General features: G+C 60.5%; 2 protein-coding genes across 4 annotated transcripts; both read left to right on the top strand.

Moving 5' to 3' along the window:
• Nucleotides 1–119: 119 nt before the first annotated feature.
• Nucleotides 120–7,904, top strand: PES1 (pescadillo ribosomal biogenesis factor 1). The gene is made up of 15 exons (XM_040607283.1): nucleotides 120–190; nucleotides 684–763; nucleotides 1,003–1,156; nucleotides 1,253–1,362; nucleotides 2,617–2,788; nucleotides 3,026–3,115; nucleotides 4,172–4,288; nucleotides 4,463–4,537; nucleotides 4,945–5,034; nucleotides 5,243–5,373; nucleotides 5,534–5,659; nucleotides 5,807–5,991; nucleotides 6,114–6,262; nucleotides 6,595–6,762; nucleotides 7,227–7,904. Exons 1-15 carry the CDS (start codon nucleotides 167–169, stop codon nucleotides 7,311–7,313), a joined length of 1,758 nt encoding a protein of 585 aa, XP_040463217.1. The 5' UTR covers nucleotides 120–166; the 3' UTR covers nucleotides 7,314–7,904.
• Nucleotides 7,905–13,107: 5,203 nt separating this feature from the next.
• GAL3ST1 (galactose-3-O-sulfotransferase 1) lies at nucleotides 13,108–20,494 on the top strand. 3 transcript variants are annotated; one of them, XM_040607260.1, is made up of 3 exons: nucleotides 13,108–13,487; nucleotides 16,669–16,802; nucleotides 18,197–20,494. In XM_040607260.1, exons 2-3 carry the CDS (start codon nucleotides 16,678–16,680, stop codon nucleotides 19,344–19,346), a joined length of 1,275 nt encoding a protein of 424 aa, XP_040463194.1. In that variant the 5' UTR covers nucleotides 13,108–13,487; nucleotides 16,669–16,677; the 3' UTR covers nucleotides 19,347–20,494. The 3 variants fall into 3 exon arrangements, with proteins under 3 accessions (XP_040463194.1, XP_040463207.1, XP_040463199.1); XM_040607273.1 differs by lacking the exon at nucleotides 13,108–13,487 and adding an exon at nucleotides 14,694–14,908; XM_040607265.1 differs by lacking the exon at nucleotides 13,108–13,487 and adding an exon at nucleotides 15,096–15,482.
• Nucleotides 20,495–22,542: the final 2,048 nt, after the last annotated feature.

Raw genomic sequence — 22,542 nt, 5'->3', positions numbered from 1 at the left:
CAAGCCCGGCCCCGCCGCGCTGCCCGCCCTGCCCGCGCTGCCCACCCTGCCCGCATGAGCGGGGCGGGGCGGCTGGGGCGGGCGCGGGCCGCGGGCGCAGGCAGCACCGGGGCAGCCCGGGGGCCTACGGCGCCGGGAGCACGCGGGCGGCGGCGGCGGCGGGGCCATGGGTGGGCTGGAGCAGAAGAAGGTACCGCGGCATTCCTATCCCTGTCCCTGCGCTCGGCGGCCACGCTAACGCTTCCTGGCGCCCGTGCCCGCCTCTAGCCGGTGCTTCCCTGCATCGTGCCGCTCCCCCCCCGGTACCGGTGCCATCCCCGATCTCCACCCCCGGTGCCAGTGCCCATTCGTGCCGTGACACCCGGTGCCCGGTCTCCACCACCCCCCTAGCTGGCCCCCCACCTCCGGTACCGGTGCCCGCCTCTGTCTCCCCCCCGGTACCGGTGACACACACACACACACCCCGGTGCCCGTGCCCATCCGTGCCGTGACACTGTGCCCGGTCTCCCCCCTCTCCGCCCTCAGCGGGCCCTTCCCGGTGGCCCCTTTCAGCCCCCTGCCGCCGGTTCTCGTTTATCCTCCCTCTCCGGGCACCCCGGTGGCTCCGGGGCTGCCCCTCCCGCCCCACTCCCGATGGGGGCCCCGCCCCATGCTGACCCCCCCGACCCCCCCTCTCTCCCCAGTACGAGCGGGGAGCCGCCACCAACTACATCACCCGCAACCGGGCGCGGAAGAAGCTGCAGCTGAGCCTGCCCGACTTCAGGTGCGCCCACCGCTGAGCCCGGGACCCCCCGGACCCTGCCCGGGCACCAGCAGGAGATGGAGCCCATGGTGGGAGCATGGGGTGCCCCTTTCCCTGGGCAGTGTGGTGGTGTATTCTGCGTGGCCGGGGGGGTTCAGGCTGCTGAGTGTTTTGAGGGTTTCCCCCCAGGAGGGGTGGCAGTGCGGGGAGGGGGGGAGGGGCCCCAGGGCCCTGTGTCTCATCCTTGTGGCCGTGCCCAGGCGTCTCTGCATCCTGAAGGGGATTTACCCCCACGAGCCCAAGCACAAGAAGAAGGTGAACAAAGGCTCCACGGCACCCAGGACCTTCTACCTCCTCAAGGATATCAAATTCCTCCTTCACGAGCCCATCGTCAACAAATTCCGGGAGTATAAGGTAATTGTCTTGCACGAGACCCCAGGGTGGTGCCTGAGGGGCTGCTCAGGGCTTGTCCTCTCCTGCAGAGCCCCCAGCCTCCCCCTCTCCCCCCAGGTTTTCGTGCGGAAGCTCCGGAAGGCGTACGGGAAGAGCGAGTGGAGCACCGTAGACCGGCTGAGGGACAACAAGCCCAGCTACAAGCTTGACCACATCGTGAAGGAGAGGTGAGCCACTGGCCAAGTCTGAGCAGAGCCATCCGCTTTTGGGAGGAGCTTTCCCTGCAGCTGCCTGGACCTGTGGAGCCTTCACCATGTCTGTCCCTCTTTAGGAATCCACCTCCTATATATCATCTGGGTTTTTTTTGTGGAAACCAGCATTTCTGGGCTGGAGAAGACCGTAGTGTGCTGCACGCTGGCTGTAGCAAAGCATGAGTGAGGAGGGCGTGCCTGGCTGTCCTAGGTGGCTCCAGGAAGATGCTGAGAGCTCTCCTCCTCTCCCTGGGCAGTGTTTTCCTTGGAGGGAGGGCTGGTAGAGGGTGCATTGTGCCAACAGGGTTGTTGAACTTGGTGGCAGTGAGAGAGGAGAGGACTCAGGATAGAGGGAACCTACTCTGGCAGGTCTCTCTTCAGTGTTCCAGTGGTGCCTGGGACCTTGCTATACTGGTGCAGAGAGGGAAAGGAGAAACAGCACTGAGAGACAGATGCTGCCCTGACGAGCTCTGTGCTCGGGAGGGAGCGCTGGGCACCTGGCAGCTGCACCACTGCTCGAGCTGTGGGGCCGCGCTGTCTCCCTCCAAATGTGACGTTTAAGTCCTGCATTTTTGATTTGGGCCTCATCTGTCTGGCCAAGGAGGGCCACGTCCCGGTGTGCTGCGCCGCAGGCACGCTTGTCTCAGTGGGTCCAGGCAAGGATTCCCCCATGGCTCAGTGTAGCAGGTGCCCTAAACGCTGTTTACACTCTCCCTGTAATCAGGGGTGTTGCCATCCCCTCACCCAGGGCGCTTCCTGGCTCCCTGAGGAGCCCTGAGCCCCGGGAGCTGTGTGGCTGCAGGCTTCTCCCTGCCCAGGAGGGACACCGTGTCCCCGTGGGTCACCAGCTTTGGTGGGATGCGTGGCAGATGGATGCTCCATGGTGCTGGTTCCTTTCTCATGCAAGGTCTCTGCCAGGCCCAGCAGCTTCTAGAATCATAGGATGGTTTGGGTTGGAAGGGACCTTAAATTTCATCTAGTTCCAACCCCTTGCCCTGGGCAGGGACACCTTCCATTAGACCATGTTTCTCCAAGCCCTGTCTGGCCTGGCCTTGAACTCTTCCAGGGACGGGCATCCACAGCTTCCCTGGGCATCCTGTGCCAGCAGCTCACCACTCTCACAGTGAAGAATTTCTTCCTAATATCTAACCTAAATCTACCCTCTACCCTCACTTCTTTTGGTGGCCACTGGGGCTGGGTGTGATTCCCCCTTCTTCTGCCCGGGTGCAGGTACCCAACTTTCATAGACGCGCTGCGGGACCTGGACGATGCTCTCTCCATGTGCTTCCTCTTCTCTACCTTCCCGCGGACGGGCAAGTGCCATGTCCAGACCATCCAGCTCTGTCGACGCCTGGCTGTGGAATTCCTTAACTATGTCATTGCCTCCCGCTCCCTGCGCAAGGTGGGCACTGCAGGGGAGGATGGGGCCAAGACCTCCCTGCCCCGGGGGGGGTGTGGAGGCAGGGGCATGGGACTTGTGCCAGCTGTGCTGGCAGCTTCAGACTGGGAACAAGTCCTACTGGGCTGTCTGTGACGCTTCCCTGATGAACCTGCTGACAGTGGAAGGGCTGACGAGGGCAGGGGCAGGGAGACACCCATGGCCTTCCTCCCCCTGAGCTTTCACTCTGTTCCCTGTCAGGTCTTCCTCTCCATCAAGGGCATCTACTACCAGGCTGAGGTGCTGGGGCAGCCCATCACCTGGATCACCCCTTACACCTTCTCCCACGATGTGAGTACCCGCCAGAAGCATGGCAGGATCCATGCAGGCTGTGTGCTGCTGCTGCCTCACTGCTCCCTTTCCTGTGGCTGGGGAAGAGTTGAGAGACTGTCCTGTGGCTCTCACGCTGCAGACAAAGCCTGTGGTGACCGCGGGGCCAACTCAGGAGGCATGCGGGGCCACAGCCCTCTTCTAACCCCCAGGATGGCTGTACCTGTGTCCCCTGTGGCTGGCTGTACCAGTCTCCCCAGTTCCTTATTTCCGTTTGTCAATTATTAAAATGTGCCTCAATCAGCAATTAAAGATTAACCAGCAGGAATGAGGCTGGTGGCACTTAGGGAAGAGCCGAGTCAGACCCCACACCCTCTGCCAGGGTGGTTCTGCTGCAGCCCCTGTGCAGTCCGGGCAGGTGGAAGGGTGAGGGAAGAGCTGTGGGTGCTACTGTGCCGGGACAGCCGCGTGGCTGTGCCGCACCTTGCCACGATCCTCGGCAGGCAGGAGGTTGCCATCCCAGCAGTGCCCTCTTGTTTCACTCCCAGGCTTTCCAGGGCTTGGCACAGTTGGGTTGGGGCTTTCCAGCTTTATGGCCTTTGGTATGGCCTGTGCTGGGGCTTACCTCCCCAGCTCATCCCCACAGCATCTCTGCCAGCCCATGTCCTTCCCAGCCAGCGTTACTTCTCACTGCCTTGAGTCCTGGCTGTTGTGAGGTTGGCTGGGTCCCTGCTGGGTTTGGCTCTTTGTCCTGCTCTTCTCCAGCTTTGCTGTGGCCTCCACTCCTCACCCGGAGGAGCAAAGTCCCTGGGCCAAGCCACCAAGGGACCATCCACGATGGGATGAGGTGCTCCATCTGTCCAAGCAGGTCCCTTCATGGAGGGGTGGCAGCAGGGCCCCATGTAGCAGCCTGGAGAGCTCTCCCTGCCCAGGGTCTGGCAGTGGCCATGGATCTCCAGAACCTGCTGTGAAGGCGACAGGATCCTCCTGCCTGTGCCGATGGCATGGGCCTCTGTCCCTGCAGATGAGATTCTGGTCCTTTGTCCTTGTGTCCTCATCCTTTCCATGTGCCTGCAGCACCCCACAGATGTGGATTACCGTGTGATGGCCACCTTCACCGAGTTTTACACCACCCTGCTGGGCTTTGTCAACTTTCGCCTCTACCACTCCCTCAACCTGCTCTACCCCCCCAAGGTAAGACCACCGCGGGCCCTGGGGATGCACTGTGCTGGCCCGAGCCAGGTGGCACCACCTGATGTGGGTGGTGGGAAGTGAGCTCATGTTGGAGAGTTGGTGTGGTGGATGGGGGGGATGTTTGGGGACTCTGGGTTTGGGAACTGCCTCCCTACATGTCTTGTTTCTGCCTAGATTGATGGCCAGGCTGATGAGCTGAAGCCTATGGAGGGCAAAGAGTACGCCATGGATTCAGAGAGCTACCTGGAGGTGAGGGACGCTGCCATCACTATGGTCCATGGGAGAACCCTGTGTGGTCTTGTCCTGACTGCAGACCTCCTCCTGGCATGGGGCACTGTGTGAGGACCAAGGGGCAGAGCCAGATCCCTGTGTGGTGGAAGGGGCTCATCCAGAACTCCTTGTCTCTGTAGACTAGCCAAGGGAGGAGCTGTGCTTGGCCTTGGGAGCCACTGGCCTCCCCCCTGCATGGCAGGGAACCCTCTGAAAGCCCTGTGCTGGGGCCTGCAGTGTGAGACAGTACATGGAGGAAGGATGTCTAGTCCTAGGTTGTGTGACCTGTTGCTCTGAGAAGTTGCCTTCCTCCAGGAGGATGCCCTTTGTCACATCCCCAAATTACTGGCTGGGCGTGACACCTTCTTGGTCTCCTCCCGCTGCAGAAACTGTCGGCTCTGAGCGCCAGCCTGGCCCGTGTGGTGGCACCGACCCACGAGGACGAGGTGGAGATGGATGAGTTCCCAGTGGAGGGGGTAAGAGCCTGGGGGGGGAGCTCAGCCCTGCCCTTTGGTGATGCTGTGTGCAGTATGTCTGGTGCCCAGGCAAAGGCTGGCAGGGCCTGGTGTGTTGTTGGGAGGGACTGGCAGGAGGGTGGAGACAGCATCTGAGAGCCCCCCTTGCAGAGAGGGGCTTGGCAGGGGCTGTTTTTGGGGAGGAGGCTGAATGCTTTGTTCTGAGCAGGAGACTGCAGAGCAGATGGATGCGAAAAAGAAGGAACAGGAGGCCCTGGAGAAGCACAAAAAGCTGTTTGAGGGGCTGCGCTTCTTCCTCAACAGGGAGGTGCCTCGCGAGCCGCTGGCCTTCATCATCCGGTACGTGGTGGGTAGCACCTCAGCAGCTGTGCTACACCATGATTGTCTCCCCAGCCTTTCTGTAAGGACTTTTGAGGCCAGTCTGCCTGACATCCCACAGGCGAGGTGACCCTGAGGGCCCCTCCTGCCTGCCTGACTCCTCGGTGGGTTTTGCTGGCAGGTGCTTTGGTGGCCAGGTCTCCTGGGACAAGTCCCTGTGCATTGGTGCCACCTATGACGTGAGCGACCCCTCCATCACCCACCAGATTGTTGACCGGCCCCAAGTGCAGCAGCAGGTTGTTGGCAGGTGGGTAAGGCACATGGCCTGTCCCCACAGAGTGTCCCTGGCCGTCTCAGAGCTGTCCCACGCTGTGTCTGCTCCCTTGCAGCCCCATGGGCTCCAGAGCCTGCGGTGGGAGGGAAGAGTCTGAGCCTGCGTCCCTCTGCCCCACAGGTACTACCTGCAGCCTCAGTGGGTCTTCGACTCCGTCAATGCCAAGCTGTGCCTCCCTGTGGCCGACTATTTCCCTGGCGTGCAGCTGCCCCCGCACCTCTCGCCCTTCGTGACGGAGCAGGAAGGAGACTACATCCCTCCTGAGAAGCTGAAGCTGCTGGCTATGCAGAGGGGCGAGAACCCAGGTGAGGGGAGGCTCCCAGGTCAGAGGAGTTGAGGAGCCGGGCAGCGTTGCTGCCTCAGCAGGGCTGTACCTGCTCTGGAGCCGGTGACTGCTCTCCTGTTGGTAACGGTGGTCTCTCTGTAGATGGAGAGAGTGAGGAGGATGAGGATGAGGAAGAGGAGGAAGAGGAGGGTGACAATGACAAAGAAGAGGAGGAGGAGGAAGATGAGTCTGAAAAGGAAGAGGAGATGAAATTAAAGAAGATGGAAGAGCAGAAGACTCAGAGCAACAAGGTACAGTGCCAGCAGCGGGGTGGGAGCCCCAGGACGAGGCAGCTGTGGTGAGCTCTGTCTCTGCTGGGGCTTTGCTTGCTGCGGGGTGTCCTGGCCCACTCCCTGCTCTGGGACTGCTGTGGCTGTGCTGCTCCTGTGGCAGCCACCACACCTCTGGGTCCTGGACCCGTGTCCATGAGCTGCAGCTCCCATTCACGCTCAGGACCTGCTGCCTGGTCTGGAGAGTGCTGTGGCTCTTCTGTGGCCCCCGGTGAATGTGTGGAAGCGTCTCTCCCTGGGAAGGGTGGTGGGTTCCCAGTGTCTGGGGTCCTGAGCTCTCCAGCTCCCTGCAGGCGCTTCCCGTGAAAGTGACCGCTGGCAAGCTGCGGCTGGAGGACAAGCAACGCCTGGAGCAGGAGCAGCAAAGTGAGGAGAAGCGTCTGGCCATCATGATGATGAAGAAAAGGGAGAAATACCTCTACAAGAAGATCATGTTTGGCAAGAAGCGCAAAGTCCGAGAGGTACGAGCGTAGGGCTGCTGTGGGCAAGGACCCTTGCCTGCATCCCGGTGCTAGCTCTCACCAGTCAGCTTGCAGCTACAGGTCATCAACACGGGGTCTGTCCTCACCTCAGGGGAGAGGGAGCAGCTTCTGCTTCTGGGCTGCCTCTGCTCCTCTCTGTACCTGGTGAGGGCACTGAGCAAAGGTGGGCAGGGGTGAGGCCCTGCCAGCCTCTTCCCCGGTGTCACCAGGCTGCGGTCTCGATCCTGGCAGGGCAGAGCCCCTTCTGCTCCCTTGAGGCTGTGGCTTGTGCTCAAAGTGGAGCTGCTGCCCCTCTCTGCCCTGTGCCTGACCTGGGTGCCCGCAGCAGACGGACCCTCCCATCCCTGCCACGTACAGCAGGAGGGTTTGGCGGGGCTGGGGGCAGAGCAGCCCGTGGTGTCTGCAGACCGGTCTGACTGTGGGTCTTGGGGATTTCTCTACAGGCCAACAAACTCGCTGCAAAGAGGAAAGCCCATGACACTGCCGTTAAAGAGGAGAAAAAGAAGAGCAAGAAGGCACGGCGAGCGTGACTGGGCCCTGGGGTTTCCTGAGGGGGCTGGCTGGCTGGCTGCACCCTGTGGACGCCACTGCATTTGGGTCAAAACCCTTCAGCTTTGCTTTTGAGACAGAAATGCTAAATGAAAACATTTCCCATCTGTAAATACACCTCCCACTGTGCCTTTCCCAGGGCTCCCTCAGCTCCCCTGCGCTGGTGTTGCTGCCCACCCCTGCCAGGGCTGCAGGATTAGTGTTGCAAGGACTGTCCTCTTCACGCTGGTGCCACCTCTGCTTCCTGACCTGCAGGGGTGGCGAGTGAGGAAGAAGAGGTCAGGGAGAGCTCTGGGCTCTTGCAGGTCCCTCTGGGATTGTTCTTTTGAATTTGCTGAGCCCCCATGGCAGAGCAGGAGCTCTTCAGGGCTGCCTGGCGTGGCAGGGTGTTGTGGTGTGTTTTTGAGGCTCTGCACAAAGAGTGGGGCTTTGCCCCAGCTTTGGCAGAGAGGAGTCTGCAGCAGAGGAGAGCCCATCGTCTGCTCAGCCTGGAGCTACCCTACAGCATCCTCATGGCAGGCCGTACTTCTCTTGTATTTTTATTTGTAATTAAAGAAGGTGATGCTTTCCCAGTGGTGTGTGGTGTTTGTTACCTCCTGGCCGTGGCGTGGTGGCGCAGCTGCACTCTGCCTGGTCCTGGGCATGGCAGAGGGGGCACAGATCTGTCCATCCAAGATACATGTGGGGCTGGAGTTGGCCCCTCATCCTGTGCCGCATGAGTAGGTACATCTAGGAGATGGAGCAGAAGGTACAGAGCATGGTTCCTGCTCCAGGTGCCACAACCTGTGAGCACCGTCACTGTTACCTTGCTCCTTGTCACCTTTGCCAGTCCTTGTTCCCGGCAGCAGGTCTTGGTAAGGTCTGCTCCATCCTGGCTGGGTGCTGAGAGCCAACTCACTTTGTTCAACCAGAGGAAGTGCAAAACCCTGCTACTGGGGAGGAGCAGCACCAGGACATGGTGGGGCCATGGGAAGCAGTGCTGTAGAAGAGGACCTGGAGGTCCAGCCAGGCACCAACTGGACCATGTGCCATCAACGTGCCCTTGGGGCAAAGAAGGCTAATCGAGCTGCTTGAGAAGTGTTGGAGGAGGTTGAGGGAGATGATCCTGCCCCTTGGTGCTGGTGAGGCCACTCATGGAATGCTGTGTCCAGCAGTGGGCTTCCCAGTGCAAGAGAGGCATGGACATGCTGGAGCATATCCAGTGAAGGGTCACCAAGTTGATGGAGGGATGGGAGCATCTCTCCTAGGAGGACAGGCTGCGAGAGTTGGGACTGGAAAAGTTCAGGTTCAGGGGGATCTTATCAATGGGTATAGATACCTGAGGGAAGGGTGTGAAGGTAGAGGCAGGTTCTTCTCGGTGGTGTCCAGTGCCAGGACATGAGGCAATGGGCACAAGCTGAAACCCAGGAGGTTCTTCAGAACATCAAGAAATGCTTCTTCACCGTAAGGGTGACCAAGCAGTGGCACAAGGTTGCTCAGAGCAGCAGTAGAGTCTCTGTCCATGGAGACATCGTGACCAGGCAGGTTGAACCAGCTGGCCCTCAGAGGTGCCCCCAGCCCCACTGCTTGCAAAGGGCCAAGGCAAAGGTCTTTTGGGGCTCACTATCCCTCTCCCACCTTCCTGCAGCAAGCGGCCAGAATAGCAGTTTTGGGGGTGAAGGAGAGATTATTTTGGGGCTCTTGGCTGAGATAAAGCAACACACGGAGAAAGCAGGGCTGCCACAGCCAATGCCGGGGCATCAACCCCCTGGTGGCACAGGGCACATCTGGAGGATTGGCAGCCCCGGAATCAGTGGTGTTCCCCCCCTTTCCCCTAAATCCTGGGGACTTTTCTCCCAAAACAGCCACCCACACACATTTCCTCGCCGGGGCCTACACACGGCCCTGGGGCCTCCTCATGGCTGCCCTCCCAGGCACAGGAGGGTAACACCTTTGGGCAAGATTTATGGGGGTTTTCCCCCTTTTCCAGCTCATTTCAAAGGTTGGGAAGGGGTGTCCTGCGGCGGGGTGGCTTGCTGTGGGGATCTGAGGGGTTTTGGTGGTGGCACCCTCACCTCCAGCCACGGCGAAGGCTCTGGTACCCCGCAGGGATTTGTAGGGACGTCCTCGTTTGGAGCTGCGCTGAATTTGTCCCGTCACATGGGGCTTTGTGGGGACACTTTGTCCCCAGTTGTGGTGAACGCTGTGCTGTCTTGTGGGGGGACACGTTGTCCCTGGCCATGGGAACGGCTGGTTATCTCATGGGGCTTTTATTGGGACACCCATGTCCACAGCTCTGGGGAAGGCTGCGGCGGCTCGTGGGTCTTTTATGGAGATTCCTTGTTCCCAGGGCCATGGAATCAGTGTCACCTCCTGGCACCTTCTGCATGGACACCGTGTCTCCAGCCGTGGTCAAGGCTGTTTGTCTCGGGATTTCATGGGGACACCCTGGTGCTCAGCTGCAGGGCAGGCTGCTCCATCTCACAGGGCTTTTTGGAGGACACTGAGGTGCGGGCTGAGCCACCCCCTGGCACCGCTCTGGGGACAGGTCTGGCTGCGAGCGCTGCCAGCCCTGGGGGTCGGTAGCCCCCAGCAGTGAGCCAGCAACAGCACAGATGGGGAATTGTCCCTAACAGCCCACCTTCTTTTTTTCCTTCCTTTTTTTCCCCCCTTCCTTTTTTTCCCCCCCTTCCTTTTCCCCCCCCCCCTTCCTTTTCCCCCCCCTTCCTTTTTTTCCTCCCCTTCCTTTTTTCCCCCTTCCTTTTTTTCCCCCCTTCCTTTTATTCCCTTTCCTTTTCCCCCCCCTTCCTTTTTTCTCCCCCTTCCTTTCCCCCCCCTCCTTTTTTTCCCTTTCCTTTTTTTCCCCTTCCTTTTTCCCCCCCTTCCTTTTTCCCCCCCCTTCCTTTTTTTCCCCCTTCCTTTTTTTCCCCCCTTCCTTTTTTTCCCATTCCTTTTTCCCCCCCCTTCCATTTTTCCCCCCTCCCTTTTTTTCCCATTCCTTTTCCCCCCCCTTCCTTTTTTTCCTCCCCTTCCTTTTTTTCCCCTTCCTTTTTCCCCCCCTTCCTTTTTTCCCCCCCCTTCCTTTTTCCCCCCCTTCCTTTTTTCCCCCCCTTCTTTCCCCCCCCTTCCTTTTTTCCCCCCTTCCTTTTTTTCCCCCTTCCTTTTCTTCCCCCTTCCTTTTTTTCCCCCCTTTCTTCCCCCCCCCTTCCTTTTTTGTTTCCCCCACATTTTCTTACTTTTTTTCTCTTTCCCCTTCTTTTTTGGGTTTGGTTTTTTTTGGGGGGGGTGGTGGCCCTGGGAGTCCTTTGCCTTTCTTTTCCCCCTTCCCCCTGCCCCCACCCCTGCCTTCACCTCTCGGAAAGGTGGAGGTTCAACCACTCGGGAGCTCCAGGGGCTGCAGCCAGAGCTGGGCTCCCACCCTGGGCCAGGAGACCTTGAATGGGGCTTCCCAGCCCCACTGTGCTGGGGCAGCAGATAAGGAACGGGCGGTGGGACCGGCACGCAGAGCCAGCCGCCAGCAGCGGCCAGGCTGCCCGGCCAGTGACCACGAACCGGTTGTGCCACCCCAATGGCCACCAGTTCCCCCTCTTTAACCAGCACTAATGACAGCTTTTCTGCATGATACAGGTATCTGACACACGCTTGGCCAACAAGTGTCTGATGGGGCCAAGCCCTGGCCCGGACAGGGTGTGCCACCGCCTGTGCCCCCAGCCAGCCACTCTGCTCCTCATCCAGTCCCTCAGGATCCCCGGTTCCAGCGCGTGCTTCCCCAGCGGTCACAGCTTCCAGCGTGAGTGCTCTGTTTGTACCCTCAAACCCAGGGGGATTGGCTCTACCCGCTCCCAGGTGGGGGGATGGGGGTGGGGGACGCTGTGGTGGAGCTCCCCTGGCGAGGGTTTATACCCCATGGGGTGTGGGAGATGGGGTGTTGTGGCTCCCCGCCTCATTTATAGTGCAACCCAAGGCTGTGAGCATCCCTTCGTCGAGCTGCCGCATCCCGGCCGCCATGGTCCCCATCTGGCTGGAAATCCTTCAAACGCCATCCCCCCAAAAAGGGGGAAACCTGGAATTAAGAGAGGTGCCCTGGGGAGAGGGGGGGGACACAGCTCCTTGCCCCCACGCCGCTGTTTCCAGGGCAAACCCAGGTAAGGGGATGAAAAGGTGAGCAGCTGTGGCAGGCAGCAGAGCCGGGGGTGTTATTTAATCTGGTGTCATGGTTATTTCTGGCAGCAGCCGTTACCCCGTGACAGATGAGTTGGGGGGGCAGGGGGAAGAGGTGGGCAATAAACACCAGGCGTGACTCCTGCCAGGGCTGGGTGCAACTGGAAATGCATCAAATGAGAGCTGGGGGCAGGCTGCACGCTTGCTGTGTGCTCGGGCATCGCAGCAGGGAGAGTCTCCTGTCCCCATCCTGGCAGCAGCCTCAGCCTCCCCCGGGGCAGGCGGGCACATCCCATCATTGATTTTTGGGAAATGTGTGGCTGCTCTCACTTGTGCTTGTTTGTTCTCCTCCGTTTCCTGGAGGTGCCCATCCCTCTCTCCTGCTCCTGGCACGGCTGGCGCGGCTTTGGACTTTAATTTTGAGGAGCCAGATGGAATCCCTCATCCGGGGCTGCGGATGCTGGGAAGAGGCATCTGTCCCAGGACAGTGGGGACATGCCAGAGGGGCCAGCAGGGAGGTGGTGGCCCTTTGTCCTTCTTGCAATGACGGAGGATATTCTGGCTTTTCTCGTCCCCCAGTGCTGGCTGGAGGTTACGCAGTTAACTCCAGGGCGAGAACCTGTCCCGCCGAGGCAGGGCAGGATGCGGCAGCTGCCTGCGATGGGGCAATAGCTGGCCGCCTGGGGCTCAGCAGGGTGACCTCAAGCCCCGTGGGGGCGAGCTCTGAACCCCAAACACCTCCCTCATGGGCTCGGGGGGTGCCGGGGCTGGCTGTGGGGCGCATCACGGGTACACCAACGAGCCCTGGGGCAGCAGATGCAGGCGCAGCCACCAGCAAACGCATGGGGCTGTCACCGCCTTCAGCAGCAGAGGGCTGGTTGCGAGGGCAGCAGCGAGCACCGGATCTGGGCGCACAATGGGTCCTTTTCTGCCCCACCATGGGGTGATGCACCAATGGAGTGCCAGAGGGGACTGAGCCCTCCCCAGGGCGCCCACTTGCCCTGCTGAGCACAGCCGCATCGTGGCAGGACCCTACAGGTGGCGGCAACCTTCAGCCCCTGCAGGTAGGGTGAGCAGAGACCCCAAGTCCCAGCACAGCCAGTGGGACTGTGGAAAGGGAGAAAGGCTGGTGGCAGTGCGGTGGCTCTATGGTTATCATGCCGAGGTAGGGAGAGCATAAATATTGCTGCCACGAAGGCTCTAAAAGCCATTTAGAGCGGGCAGAAGGATGCTGCGGGAAGGATGGAGAGGTGCTGCCAGGGTGCCTTGGTGAGCAGGCAGCCAGGCTGGGGGTGTGGGGCCGCAGTGCCCCCCACCTCGAGATGAGCTCCAGGAGGTGCCAGCTGGGCCACTAGCCATCCCACCGGAGGAGGATGGTGACTGGTGAGAGCTGGAGAGGAGCTGGGTGCCACTGCTGGGGGACAGCCATCATCACCTGCTTGGCCAGCAGCACCCTGGCTCCCACCGCCGTGGGTGCTGGGGGCTGGCGGTGGCGTGGCAGTGCAGGGGAGCGGAGGGGCCGGGCACGGGGCCGGCGGTGACAATGTCCCCGTTGAGGCCGGCACTGCAGATGGAGACAAGTGGCTCCCTTGTTTGCGGCGCTGGCAGGCAGCGGGCTGAATGCCTCCTCTGTGCTGCCAGGAGTGGGTGGGGAGACGGGAGGCCCGGGGTGGCAGCGGGCACCGGAGCCTGGCCTGGCTGTCCCGGGGGAGCCGGGCAGTGCCCGGCCGCATCCCCGCATCCCTCTGCCAGTGGTTTTCATTTCTTTCTCTTTTTTTTCCCCCCCTCCCCAGGCCAGTGATACAGGGCCGGGGCTCTTGTAATGCCATAAAGACCACAACTGGTGGGGAGGCTTTGGAAAAACCAGCGTTTGTGGGGAGCTGTCTGGGATGTGCTTATTCCATGTCGGAGCAGCTTCGGCACCCCCGCCCCGTGCCACCCGCTCCCCCTGTGCCCCGGCCAGCCCAGGAGAGGAGAGTGACGGCTCGCCGAGAGCAGCTTAAGCAAAGGAAAAGGTGATGCTTGGGGTGGGGGTGGGGGGGGGTGGGTGGTTGGGGGGCAGCTTTATGTAACAGGGTGCTGGGGGCACATGGAGATGGGTGTTTGCACCCACGGCAGGTGTACAAGGGGGATGGGGGGGGCTAGGAAGCACCGTGCCACCGTGAAATTTGGCGTATGGAAAAAAGAGTATGCCTGTGGGCTGGTAAGGGCAGGAGGAGCAAGCAGCAGGTGTGGTGGCTACAGGGGTTCAGCTGTAAAGGGAAAACTCAAAAGAAGGCTCAGGGATTTCTCCAGGGACTAGGGGACCTGCTGGGACAAGGGGACGGGGCTGCAGAGCCACGTGGCCCAGGCCATCCTGGGGGGTGACCCATGGCGAAATGGCCGGTTCAGCCACATCCTCCGGCTGGGAATTTCAGCCAGCTGGCTGAGAGCTGGCACCAGGGCTGCCCTGCGGTAATGGAAGCCCCAGGAAAAACATCTTGATCCCCACACTTCTCCAGGTGAGCTATTAATAATTAAGCCACTCATTTAAGGCAAAGTCAATAAACTGACTGGGCTGGGAGCTGTTTGCAAGAACCACCCCAGGGGAGCCAGCCAGGGTGGAGCGAAACGTCTTGGCATCCCAGCGCGTGGGGCCAGGGTGCTGTGCTGCCCCGGGGGTGTGGTGGGGTCCCCCCGAGGCTGGGAGCTGAGCGGGACATTAAAGGTGCCAGTTTACTCTATTTATCCATTTCGGCCCAGTTGGTGCCAGCACTGGCAGCACCGTGGCCCGTGCTGCGGCAGGAAGGGCAGCCTGCGAGCCGGTGGGATGCAGCTCCGCTCCCACCTGCAGCACCCACATGGGTGGGCGTCCCCTCCGGTGCTGCCCGGTTCTCACCAGTGGCTTTTCCAGCTAGTGCTGGCGCTGCGGATGGTGACCGTGGCACAATCGCAGCCACAGTGTAAGACCAAACCCTGGCTGCTCCCAGGCGTGTGAAACGCTCTGGGCTTTACACTCGTGCTGCACCTTGGCGGTCAGAGCCACCTGCTCCCCGCAGGGTTACACCATACATCCCCGTATGCCTGCCGCTCCTTGCCAGCGGCTCAGAACACTGGCTGGGAAGAGGCTGGATGCGGCCATCCCTGCCTGACCCAGCGGTCCCTACCGCAGGGCGAGGGGGGAGCACTTGGGGGAGCTTGGGTATGCTTGTGGGGTGCCACCAGGTACCCCTAGCCCATCGGCATCCCTCGGCTGCCACGCCGGGTGCCAGGACAAGCTGTGCCCAGCACCCAGCCGCAGCCTCAGGCTCCGGTTGCATTTTCCATTCATTATTCATCGAGCTGGAAATCTCAGCGGCACGAGGTGACCCGGGGGGGGGGGGCTGGAGAGAGGGGGAGGCAGGTTGGAGCAGCAGCCCGGGCTCGCCATGCCCTGGGCACCCTCCGTGCTGGCCGGGTAACCTTTCTGCTTGGGGTTTAGCTTTAGAAATCCTGGGGGGGCTTTGCTATGTGGGGGCTGGGGTGGCTGAAATGTGTCTGTGTGTAGCCCACTGCTCTCCCAGCCAGGATTTAATTCCTCCGATTTATCTGCTGGTGCTAATGGGGGGGGGGGGGGGGCAGTGCTGCGGCAGGCATGGGGGGCTGCTGGGTTATTTTCAGGGGGTGTTATTCAGTGGGCAGCCGGGAACACAGCCAGCCTCGGCTGAAGGATGCCTGGGAGCCAGAGCAGTGCTGGGGCAGCCGGCGCAGGCGGAAGCTCAGGGAGGTGATGCTGTTCCCACAGCCGCTAAATGGGGGTGCAGGGCTGGGGGGCTGCCCAGGGCTTTGCTCTCCAGCTCAGGGGGGTGCTCCCGGCCACCAGGCTTTGCTTGCAGCCCCCCAGCAGTGGGAACTGCGGTCACGGGTGACGCGTCCCCTTGTCCTGCTGCAGAGGACAAGCCTGCTGCAATGCAGTCGCTGGCGTGCCGGGGCTGCCATTGCCCCCTGCATCCCAGGCCTGTGGCGAGTGTCATCGGCGTGTGGCTGGGCAGGTGCTGCCGGGGGCCAGGGGGGCTGCAGAGGGGGAGCAGAGCTGGGGAGGGGGCAGCCTGCAGGGTGGCGGGGCTGGGGCTGCCTGCTGCCTGTGTGTGTGCACGCATGCAACTGTATGCACGTCTGCATGCATGAGCATGCATAGACATGCATGTATGTCTGTGTCCTTGTGCATACGTGGGCACACATGAAGATGTATAGGTGTGTGCATGTCTGCATCCCAGTGTGTTCATGAGCGCATAGATGTGTGTGCGCTTGTGTGTCTGTGTCCTTCAGGGAGATTCATGAGTGCATACGTGTGTGTCCATGCATGCATGTGGAAGCATGAACATGCACAGATGTGTGCCCCCATGTGTGCATGCATAGATGTGTGTTTGTGTCCGTGTGTGTGTGCGTGCATGCATGGGATGGACGTGTGTGTGTGTGTACGTGCACATGTGCATGCATGCCTGTGTGCAATTGTGCATGCATATAGGTCTGTGTATGTGCAATCTGGGGGGGGGGCATCCTGCCCCAGACCCCCTTTGTCCTGTCTGTGTCAGTCTGCCCCCCCCTCCCCCCCCCGGCCAAGCACCAAAAGGTGCAGGTGCCATGGCCGGAGAGGAGCAGCGAGTCCCCTTGCAGCTGATGCAGCTGGAGGGCCAGGCATGGCTGCACTGGGTGCGTATTGCAGCATCCAATACGCCCAAAGCTGATGTAGCTCCTGGTCAGGCCTGGAGATTTTCCTGGGGAAAGGGACCCCAGCCACCCTTGGAAAGCTCCTACCCACTCGGGTGACTTTTCGGTGCAGAGGGAGCTGCTGGGGCAGCCTGGCAGAGGATGCCCACTCCGGCTGGGCTGCCCCATGGCGCAGCTCCTTTCTTCCCCCCATTTCCAGCCCCACAGCCTCTCTGACTGCTCTTGTGTTGGGCCAGGGAGTCACTTCAGGTGGGCAAAGGGTGTGCAGGGCAGGCAGAGACTCTGCTCTTTAGCCACAAATCCATTGTGTCCTTGGCTGGGGGCACACCTGGTGCTGGCTTGCCTCTCTCCCAGCAGTGCCAGCACCAAAAATCCTGGTGAGATGCTTTCCAGGACCTTCCATGCCCAAGAGATGCCCTCATGCTTTATTCACTTGTGATTTGAGTCACACAGTCTCCCTGGTCCCTGCTTCCCTGTGCTAATGGCTCTTCTCTCTGCTGCCCACAGGTGACCAGGATGCTGCACCATGGGAAGCACTGGAGGTCTATGTGCAAGGGGCTTGTCCTGGGGACCCTCCTGACCAGCTTCATGCTGCTGCTCTACTCCTACGCCATTCCCCCGCTGCAAGTCAGCGTGACAGAGTGAGTGTGGGGTCCCCACATGTCCCCCCTGGCAGCTTGGCCACTCTGTTTCGCACCGGGCACCCCCAACTGGAGACAGACTTGGGGCTTTCCAGGCTCTGGTGGCTCCACACAGAGATGTCCCCTTGCTACAGCCTCCTGTTGGAGACTGCACCCTGTCTCATGGGTGGGGGGGAAGGCGAACCCCAGTTCCCTGGGGGGCCGGGGAGGGATGCTCACCCTGAGGGGACCTGCTGCAAAACAGCAGCCAGTGCTCAGCTCCTGAGTGATGGAAGGGATGAGGAGGCGCAGGAGTCCCCCTGCCCACTGCAACTTCGTGTCCCCTGGGAGAAGGAAAAGCATTACTGGAAACGTTCCCCAGCAGGCAGGAGCCACAGGACACTCTATCAAGGGCTTGTCCTTCAAGAGCTACCAGAATGCTGCCACATGTAAGCTCTTGCCCGCAGAGATGGGCACAGGTAGGTTCAGCGCTCGCTGCTGCCCATCGCAGCGAAAGCCGGCACTCGGCAGGGCTCAGCTCCTGGCCACCCCTCTTAGCATTACGTTTGTCTAAGCTTATAAACAAGATCTGCCTGCGGGTGTTTCGTAAGCTGCGTGCCAGCCTGCACTGCTGATGGGATCATTATCAAGGATCAGCTTTTGCAACTTCATTAACAGTGTCCAAAGTCACTTGACACTGCAGCTTCTGTTCCCTGCTCCAGGCATCTCAGGTAACACACAAGTTATTCTCAGTGTTCCCTGAGGGCCCACAAACTCATCTGCAGAGCCATGCACTAGAATTATTTCCCTCTTTGCTGGGGTTCTGGATCCTCCACAACTCCTACAAGAGGTTGAGAACTTCCAGACTTGGCAAGAATGTTATCAGCTCCTGTCCATGGAGTTACAACCATGGAGAACTTGTCTCCATGTGTGTCTTAGCATCACCTGCACCAGGGCCACCACGACTGTGTGTGTGGGGAGGGATAGCAACCCCCTACTCAGGCTGCACAGCTGCTGGTGGGGGCTGACCAATGTGAAGACCCCCATAGTGGCACAGCCTCAGTGGCTGGGGTTGTCCAGGGGTGAACGAGCTTGGTTTGGTGGCTCAGAGGTGCATCTGATGCTGGAAGGCTCATATGGGTGGTGGGCTCTGCCCTGCTTGCTGGGGGGCTCCTGCTGGGTGGGTGCCCTGGTCCTGCTGGGCATGTGGCTGGGGATGAAGGGGGCTCTGCCCAAAGCTGGGCTTGTCCCTGCCAGGGAGCCTGGGTGATGCTGGGGACAAGCACCCATCCCCAGGTCCAGCACCCGCCCCCAGATGCAGCTCCTTCAGGAAGGAAAATGGCCAAGCCTTCACGGTGGCTGGGCCACGCTGGCCAAGCTGCCCTCACCAGTGTCCTGTCTCTTCTCCCCACCAGGATCCCTGTCCCCTCCTCCTGCTCCTCCTACTCAGCCCCTGGCAAGTCCCCAGCAGTGGCCAACAGCACAGGCAGCCCCCCGGGATGGAGCTGCCTGCCCAAGCTGAACATCATGTTCATGAAGACGCACAAGACAGCCAGCAGCACCATCCTCAACATCCTTTTCCGCTTCGGGGAGAAGCATCGCTTGAAATTTGCCTTCCCCAATGGCCGCAACGACTTCTACTACCCCTCCTACTTTGAGCGCAGCCAGGTGCAGCACTACCGGCCAGGCGCGTGCTTCAACATCATCTGCAACCACATGCGTTTCCACTACGAGGAGGTGCGCAAGCTCCTGCCGTCAGATGCCACCTTTGTGACAGTGCTGCGGGACCCTGCCTACCTCTTCGAGTCCTCTTTCCACTACTTTGGGCGCGTCATCCCCCTCACCTGGAAGCTGACGGGAGAGGACAAGCTGGCGGAGTTCCTCCGGGACCCCTGGCACTACTACGACCCCAATGGGTTCAATGCTCACTACCTCCAAAACCTCCTCTTCTTTGACTTGGGCTACGACAACAACATGAACGCCAACAGCCCACTGGTGGAGGAGCACATCCAGGAGATAGATCGCCGTTTCCACCTCGTCATGTTGCTCGAGTACTTTGATGAGTCCTTGGTGCTGCTGAAGGACCTGCTGTGCTGGCAGCTGGAGGATGTCCTCTACTTCAAGCTCAACGCCCGTAAGGGCTCCACCATCTCCCGGCTGACACCTGAGCTCTATGAGAAGGCCACCTCCTGGAACCTCATCGACGCCAAGCTCTACCGTTATTTTAATGCCACCTTCTGGCGTAAGGTGGAGGCCTACGGGAGGGAGCGGATGGCCAAGGACGTGGCAGAGTTGCAGAGGGAAAACGAGAAGATGAAGAGCATCTGCATCGATGGGGGACACCCCGTGGATGCCAGTGCCATTCAAGAGTCCTCTATGCAACCCTGGCAGCCGCTGGGGGAGAAGTCCATCCTGGGCTACAACTTGAAGAAGAAGATCAACAAGAAGCACCAGAAGCTGTGCCGTAAGATGCTGACACCCGAAATCCAGTACCTGACTGACCTGGGGGTCAACCTCTGGATCACCAAGCTATGGAGCTATGTGCGGGACTTCCTGAAGTGGTAGGGGACAGCAGGTGCCCCCCTCTCCCCGGGGAAGAACCAGGTGCTTTCATTTTTCTTACTCATGGTGTCTTTTGGTTGGACGTGAGCAGAACCGGCCAGAGGCTCCAGCACCCAGGGTCGGGAGGACCCTCCATCACCTTCCTGCAGAGCCCCAGCTTGGGCAGGAGCCTGGGTGGGGGCTGCCATCACCCACAGGCAAGGAGGGCAGATCCTCTGCCTCCACCCCTGCCTCTGAGGGGTCAAGGACCAGGGGCCTGGGGGTGGCTTTTTCCAGCAGAATCCACTACTACTTTCCCCACAAAAAGGCCAGAGGAGATATTCAGGAAGGACATGGCCTTGTCCCAGTGGGAGCAGGACATCCGTCGCTACGTCGCCAGAAGCACACCGTGGGTCAGTCAGTGCAGGCAAGGATGTGCCCAGCCAGCAGTGGTGGAGGGTCCTCCTTACCCGGGGTGGGCAGAGCTGCCAGCAGGGAACCTGAACCTCGAGGGGCTCCTCAAATCACCCTGTTTCCCTTGAGCCCTGGTTTTGGGGCTGCGTGTTGGAGCCTGCTGCACCACTCCGGCATGTTCCAGCCCATGGGTGTGATGAGTGCGGCACATTCTCAGCCCATCCACAGCCATTGGTCCATGGCAGGCTGTGACCCGGAGCCACCTGGAGCCATTTGGCACCCCAAAAGCCCCGGCATTTATCAGCAGGCTCAAGGTCACAGCAGGCAAAGGGTGTCCATGCAGCAGGTCTCCTCCCAGCCCCCCATCATCCTGGTTAGAGGGCCCCGTGGCCCTGGTCCCTACAGGGGACATTCCAGAAGGCTCACGGGGTCTGGTGAGAACTGGCACGGGGAGGAGATGGGGAGTGGAGCGGGATCCGGCAGCCACCGTCCCAGTAATGCCATCCCCCCGGCATGGGGGGGTGCTGAGGACAGAGTCTGTTCCTGCCCCATAGTGGGGACAAAACCCGGGCGTCCCAGCCGGGCTGGATGACACTGGCAATGCCGCATCCTGCCAAGAGTGGCCCTGGCCGGGCACGAAGGTGGCACCCGCAGCTGAGCCTCCCCAGCAGCAAAGGGACCCCCCCCCCAGCCCCCAGCCTGTGTTCTGCTCCCTTTGTAAAGACCAGAAATAAAAAAGCAGTTCTACTTTTGTAAGATAATCGTGTATTTGCCAGTTTTTAACACAAGGATGGTCCAGCCAACTCCTTCTCTGGGGGCAGGTTGGGGAGGAAGCGACACCCCCTCGCACCGGCTCCTGGCACACGCGGCAGGATGCTCTGCTGGTCCCTGCTCCCCCCACATCTGCTCTGCCTGCAGGGCGGCCACACGTGGCAGGATGCTCTGGTGGTCCCTGCTCCCCCCAGATCTGCTCTGCCTGCGGGGCGGCCCGGCAGCCCTGCAGGGTCCCAGCTCTGTGTTCCCAGAGGTGGGGAGCCCTGTCCCCCCAGGGCAGCGCCGAGGCACGAGACTCCCAGCATGAATGGGGTGCCTGGATCGGTCCGCACTGTCCCTGCAGAGCCGCCTGTGCTGCTGGGTGCTGGCTTGTGATTCCCATGGTGCGCAGAGGCCACCAGGAAGGTCTGCTGGTTTTGCAGGGACACCAGCACCCATGGGACAGCCATCACAGGTGACACAACCCAGTCATGCCACTGGGTCCCAGCTGTGCTGCTGGCAGGTGCACCCCATTTTCAGGGGTGGCCCTGGGACTTGCACCGGGGCTTCTTCAACCAAAACACCAGTGGTACCGGGGTGGACATGCACCCTAATAGCCATTCTGGGGCCACCAACTCAACTGCACATGATGCTGCCCACAGACACTGGGATGGGTGCGGGGGACACAGAGGTGCACGGGGGGCACCTGCCTGAGGTCCACAGGCATCTCCCATGACATGCTGAGCTCTCTTGCTGGGAGCAGATGCCAAATCCCACCTCAGCCACCAGTTGTCTCTGCAGATAGGGGGATGGAAAAGCCCCTTCTGAGGCAGGAGGTCGGTTGCACAGCCCACCTGGGATGACATTCCCCTGGGGACGTGCTCTGTGTCCCTCTGTGCCCAGGCCACCAGGTCAACCCATGCAGAGGGGGCTGTGATGGGGTTTTGGGGACATCCAAGACAGGCAGGAGGCACAGATGGGGACTTCACCAGGTCTCTGTCCTGGCTGTGACCAAACTGCTGCCTCAACTGGGCTACCTGTGCCCCCAGAGCTGCCTGTCCTGGAGAGCAGCCAGTGCCCTGGGGTGGGGAGCGGCAGCTGTGCACTTGCCTGGGACCAAAGGGTGGCAGGAAAGTCCTGCTGAAGTCCCCTGTCCCAGCACCCTCCTCCTATGGGTTTTTGTTCTCAATAAACGGGACCAAGCTGGGACTGTGGGTCCCCAGGCTTGTGTGGTGGCACTGGGGCTGGGGCTGCCAGCAGGACCATAATGGGACAAGGACTGTGTGATGGGATCGGCATCATGCATGGGACCATGACCGAATGGTGGGATCAGAACCGTGGTGGGCCTAGGACTATGTATAGGACAATGAGGTGAAACCATGCCATGAGGTGGGTCAGGAACATCCATGGGAACAAGACTGAGTGGTGGGACCAGACCATGTGGTGCAACTTGGACCAAGGAAAACTGGTCGGACCAGGACCACATACAGGACCAAAACTACATGGTGGGACCAGCATCATGCATGGTGACCAGAACTAACTGGTGCATATGGGACCATGCAGTGGGACCTGGACCTTCCTCAGGACCAAGACCCCATGCAGGACCAGACTGAGCGGTGCAACTGAGCCTGTGTGATGGAACAGGGGCTGAGCAATGGGTGCAGATCCTTGTGACGGGGCTGGGATGGCATGTAGGACCAGCCCCACACATGGGACCCTGATTGACTGCAGAGCAAATCAAGCAAATCTCCAAAAGCCGGCAGCACCAGCTGGAGCCCATTGGCACCCAGCCCTGGTCTTTAAAGGTCCCCAGGGGTTAGAGCTGAGGCTGCTGCTTGCTCAGGATGGGGCTGTGTTGGTTGGTGCTGGTGTGTGGGGCTGTGCTGGGAGTGGCAGGTGAGTGGGGCTGGGACCTCCTGGCTGTCTAGGTGCAGGAGGGTGGTGAGTGGCCCTTGGTTTTACCCAGTGCTGATTCCTGATGCCCTCCTGGACCTGCTGGTACAGGTTTTCTTGGTGGAAAAGAGACTTTCTGAAATGACCCTGGCACTCTGGG

Source organism: Falco naumanni, chromosome 1 (genome assembly GCF_017639655.2).
Source record: "Falco naumanni isolate bFalNau1 chromosome 1, bFalNau1.pat, whole genome shotgun sequence".
NCBI lineage: Eukaryota > Metazoa > Chordata > Aves > Falconiformes > Falconidae > Falco > Falco naumanni.
The sequence above is the reverse complement of the archived record's forward strand: the minus strand, read 5'-3'. Positions and strand labels throughout refer to the sequence as shown.

Bases quoted from the DNA above. Each gene is read 5' to 3' on its own strand.
- PES1 (XM_040607283.1), top strand. From the start codon at position 167: ATGGGTGGGCTGGAGCAGAAGAAG. The intron at 2,789-3,025 runs GTGGGCACTGCA...GTTCCCTGTCAG, and splicing joins CCTCCCGCTCCCTGCGCAAG to GTCTTCCTCTCCATCAAGGG. The intron at 4,289-4,462 runs GTAAGACCACCG...GTTTCTGCCTAG, and splicing joins ACCTGCTCTACCCCCCCAAG to ATTGATGGCCAGGCTGATGA.
- GAL3ST1 (XM_040607260.1), top strand. From the start codon at position 16,678: ATGCTGCACCATGGGAAGCACTGGAGGTCTATGTGCAAGGGGCTTGTC. The intron at 16,803-18,196 runs GTGAGTGTGGGG...TCTCCCCACCAG, and splicing joins CTGCAAGTCAGCGTGACAGA to GATCCCTGTCCCCTCCTCCT.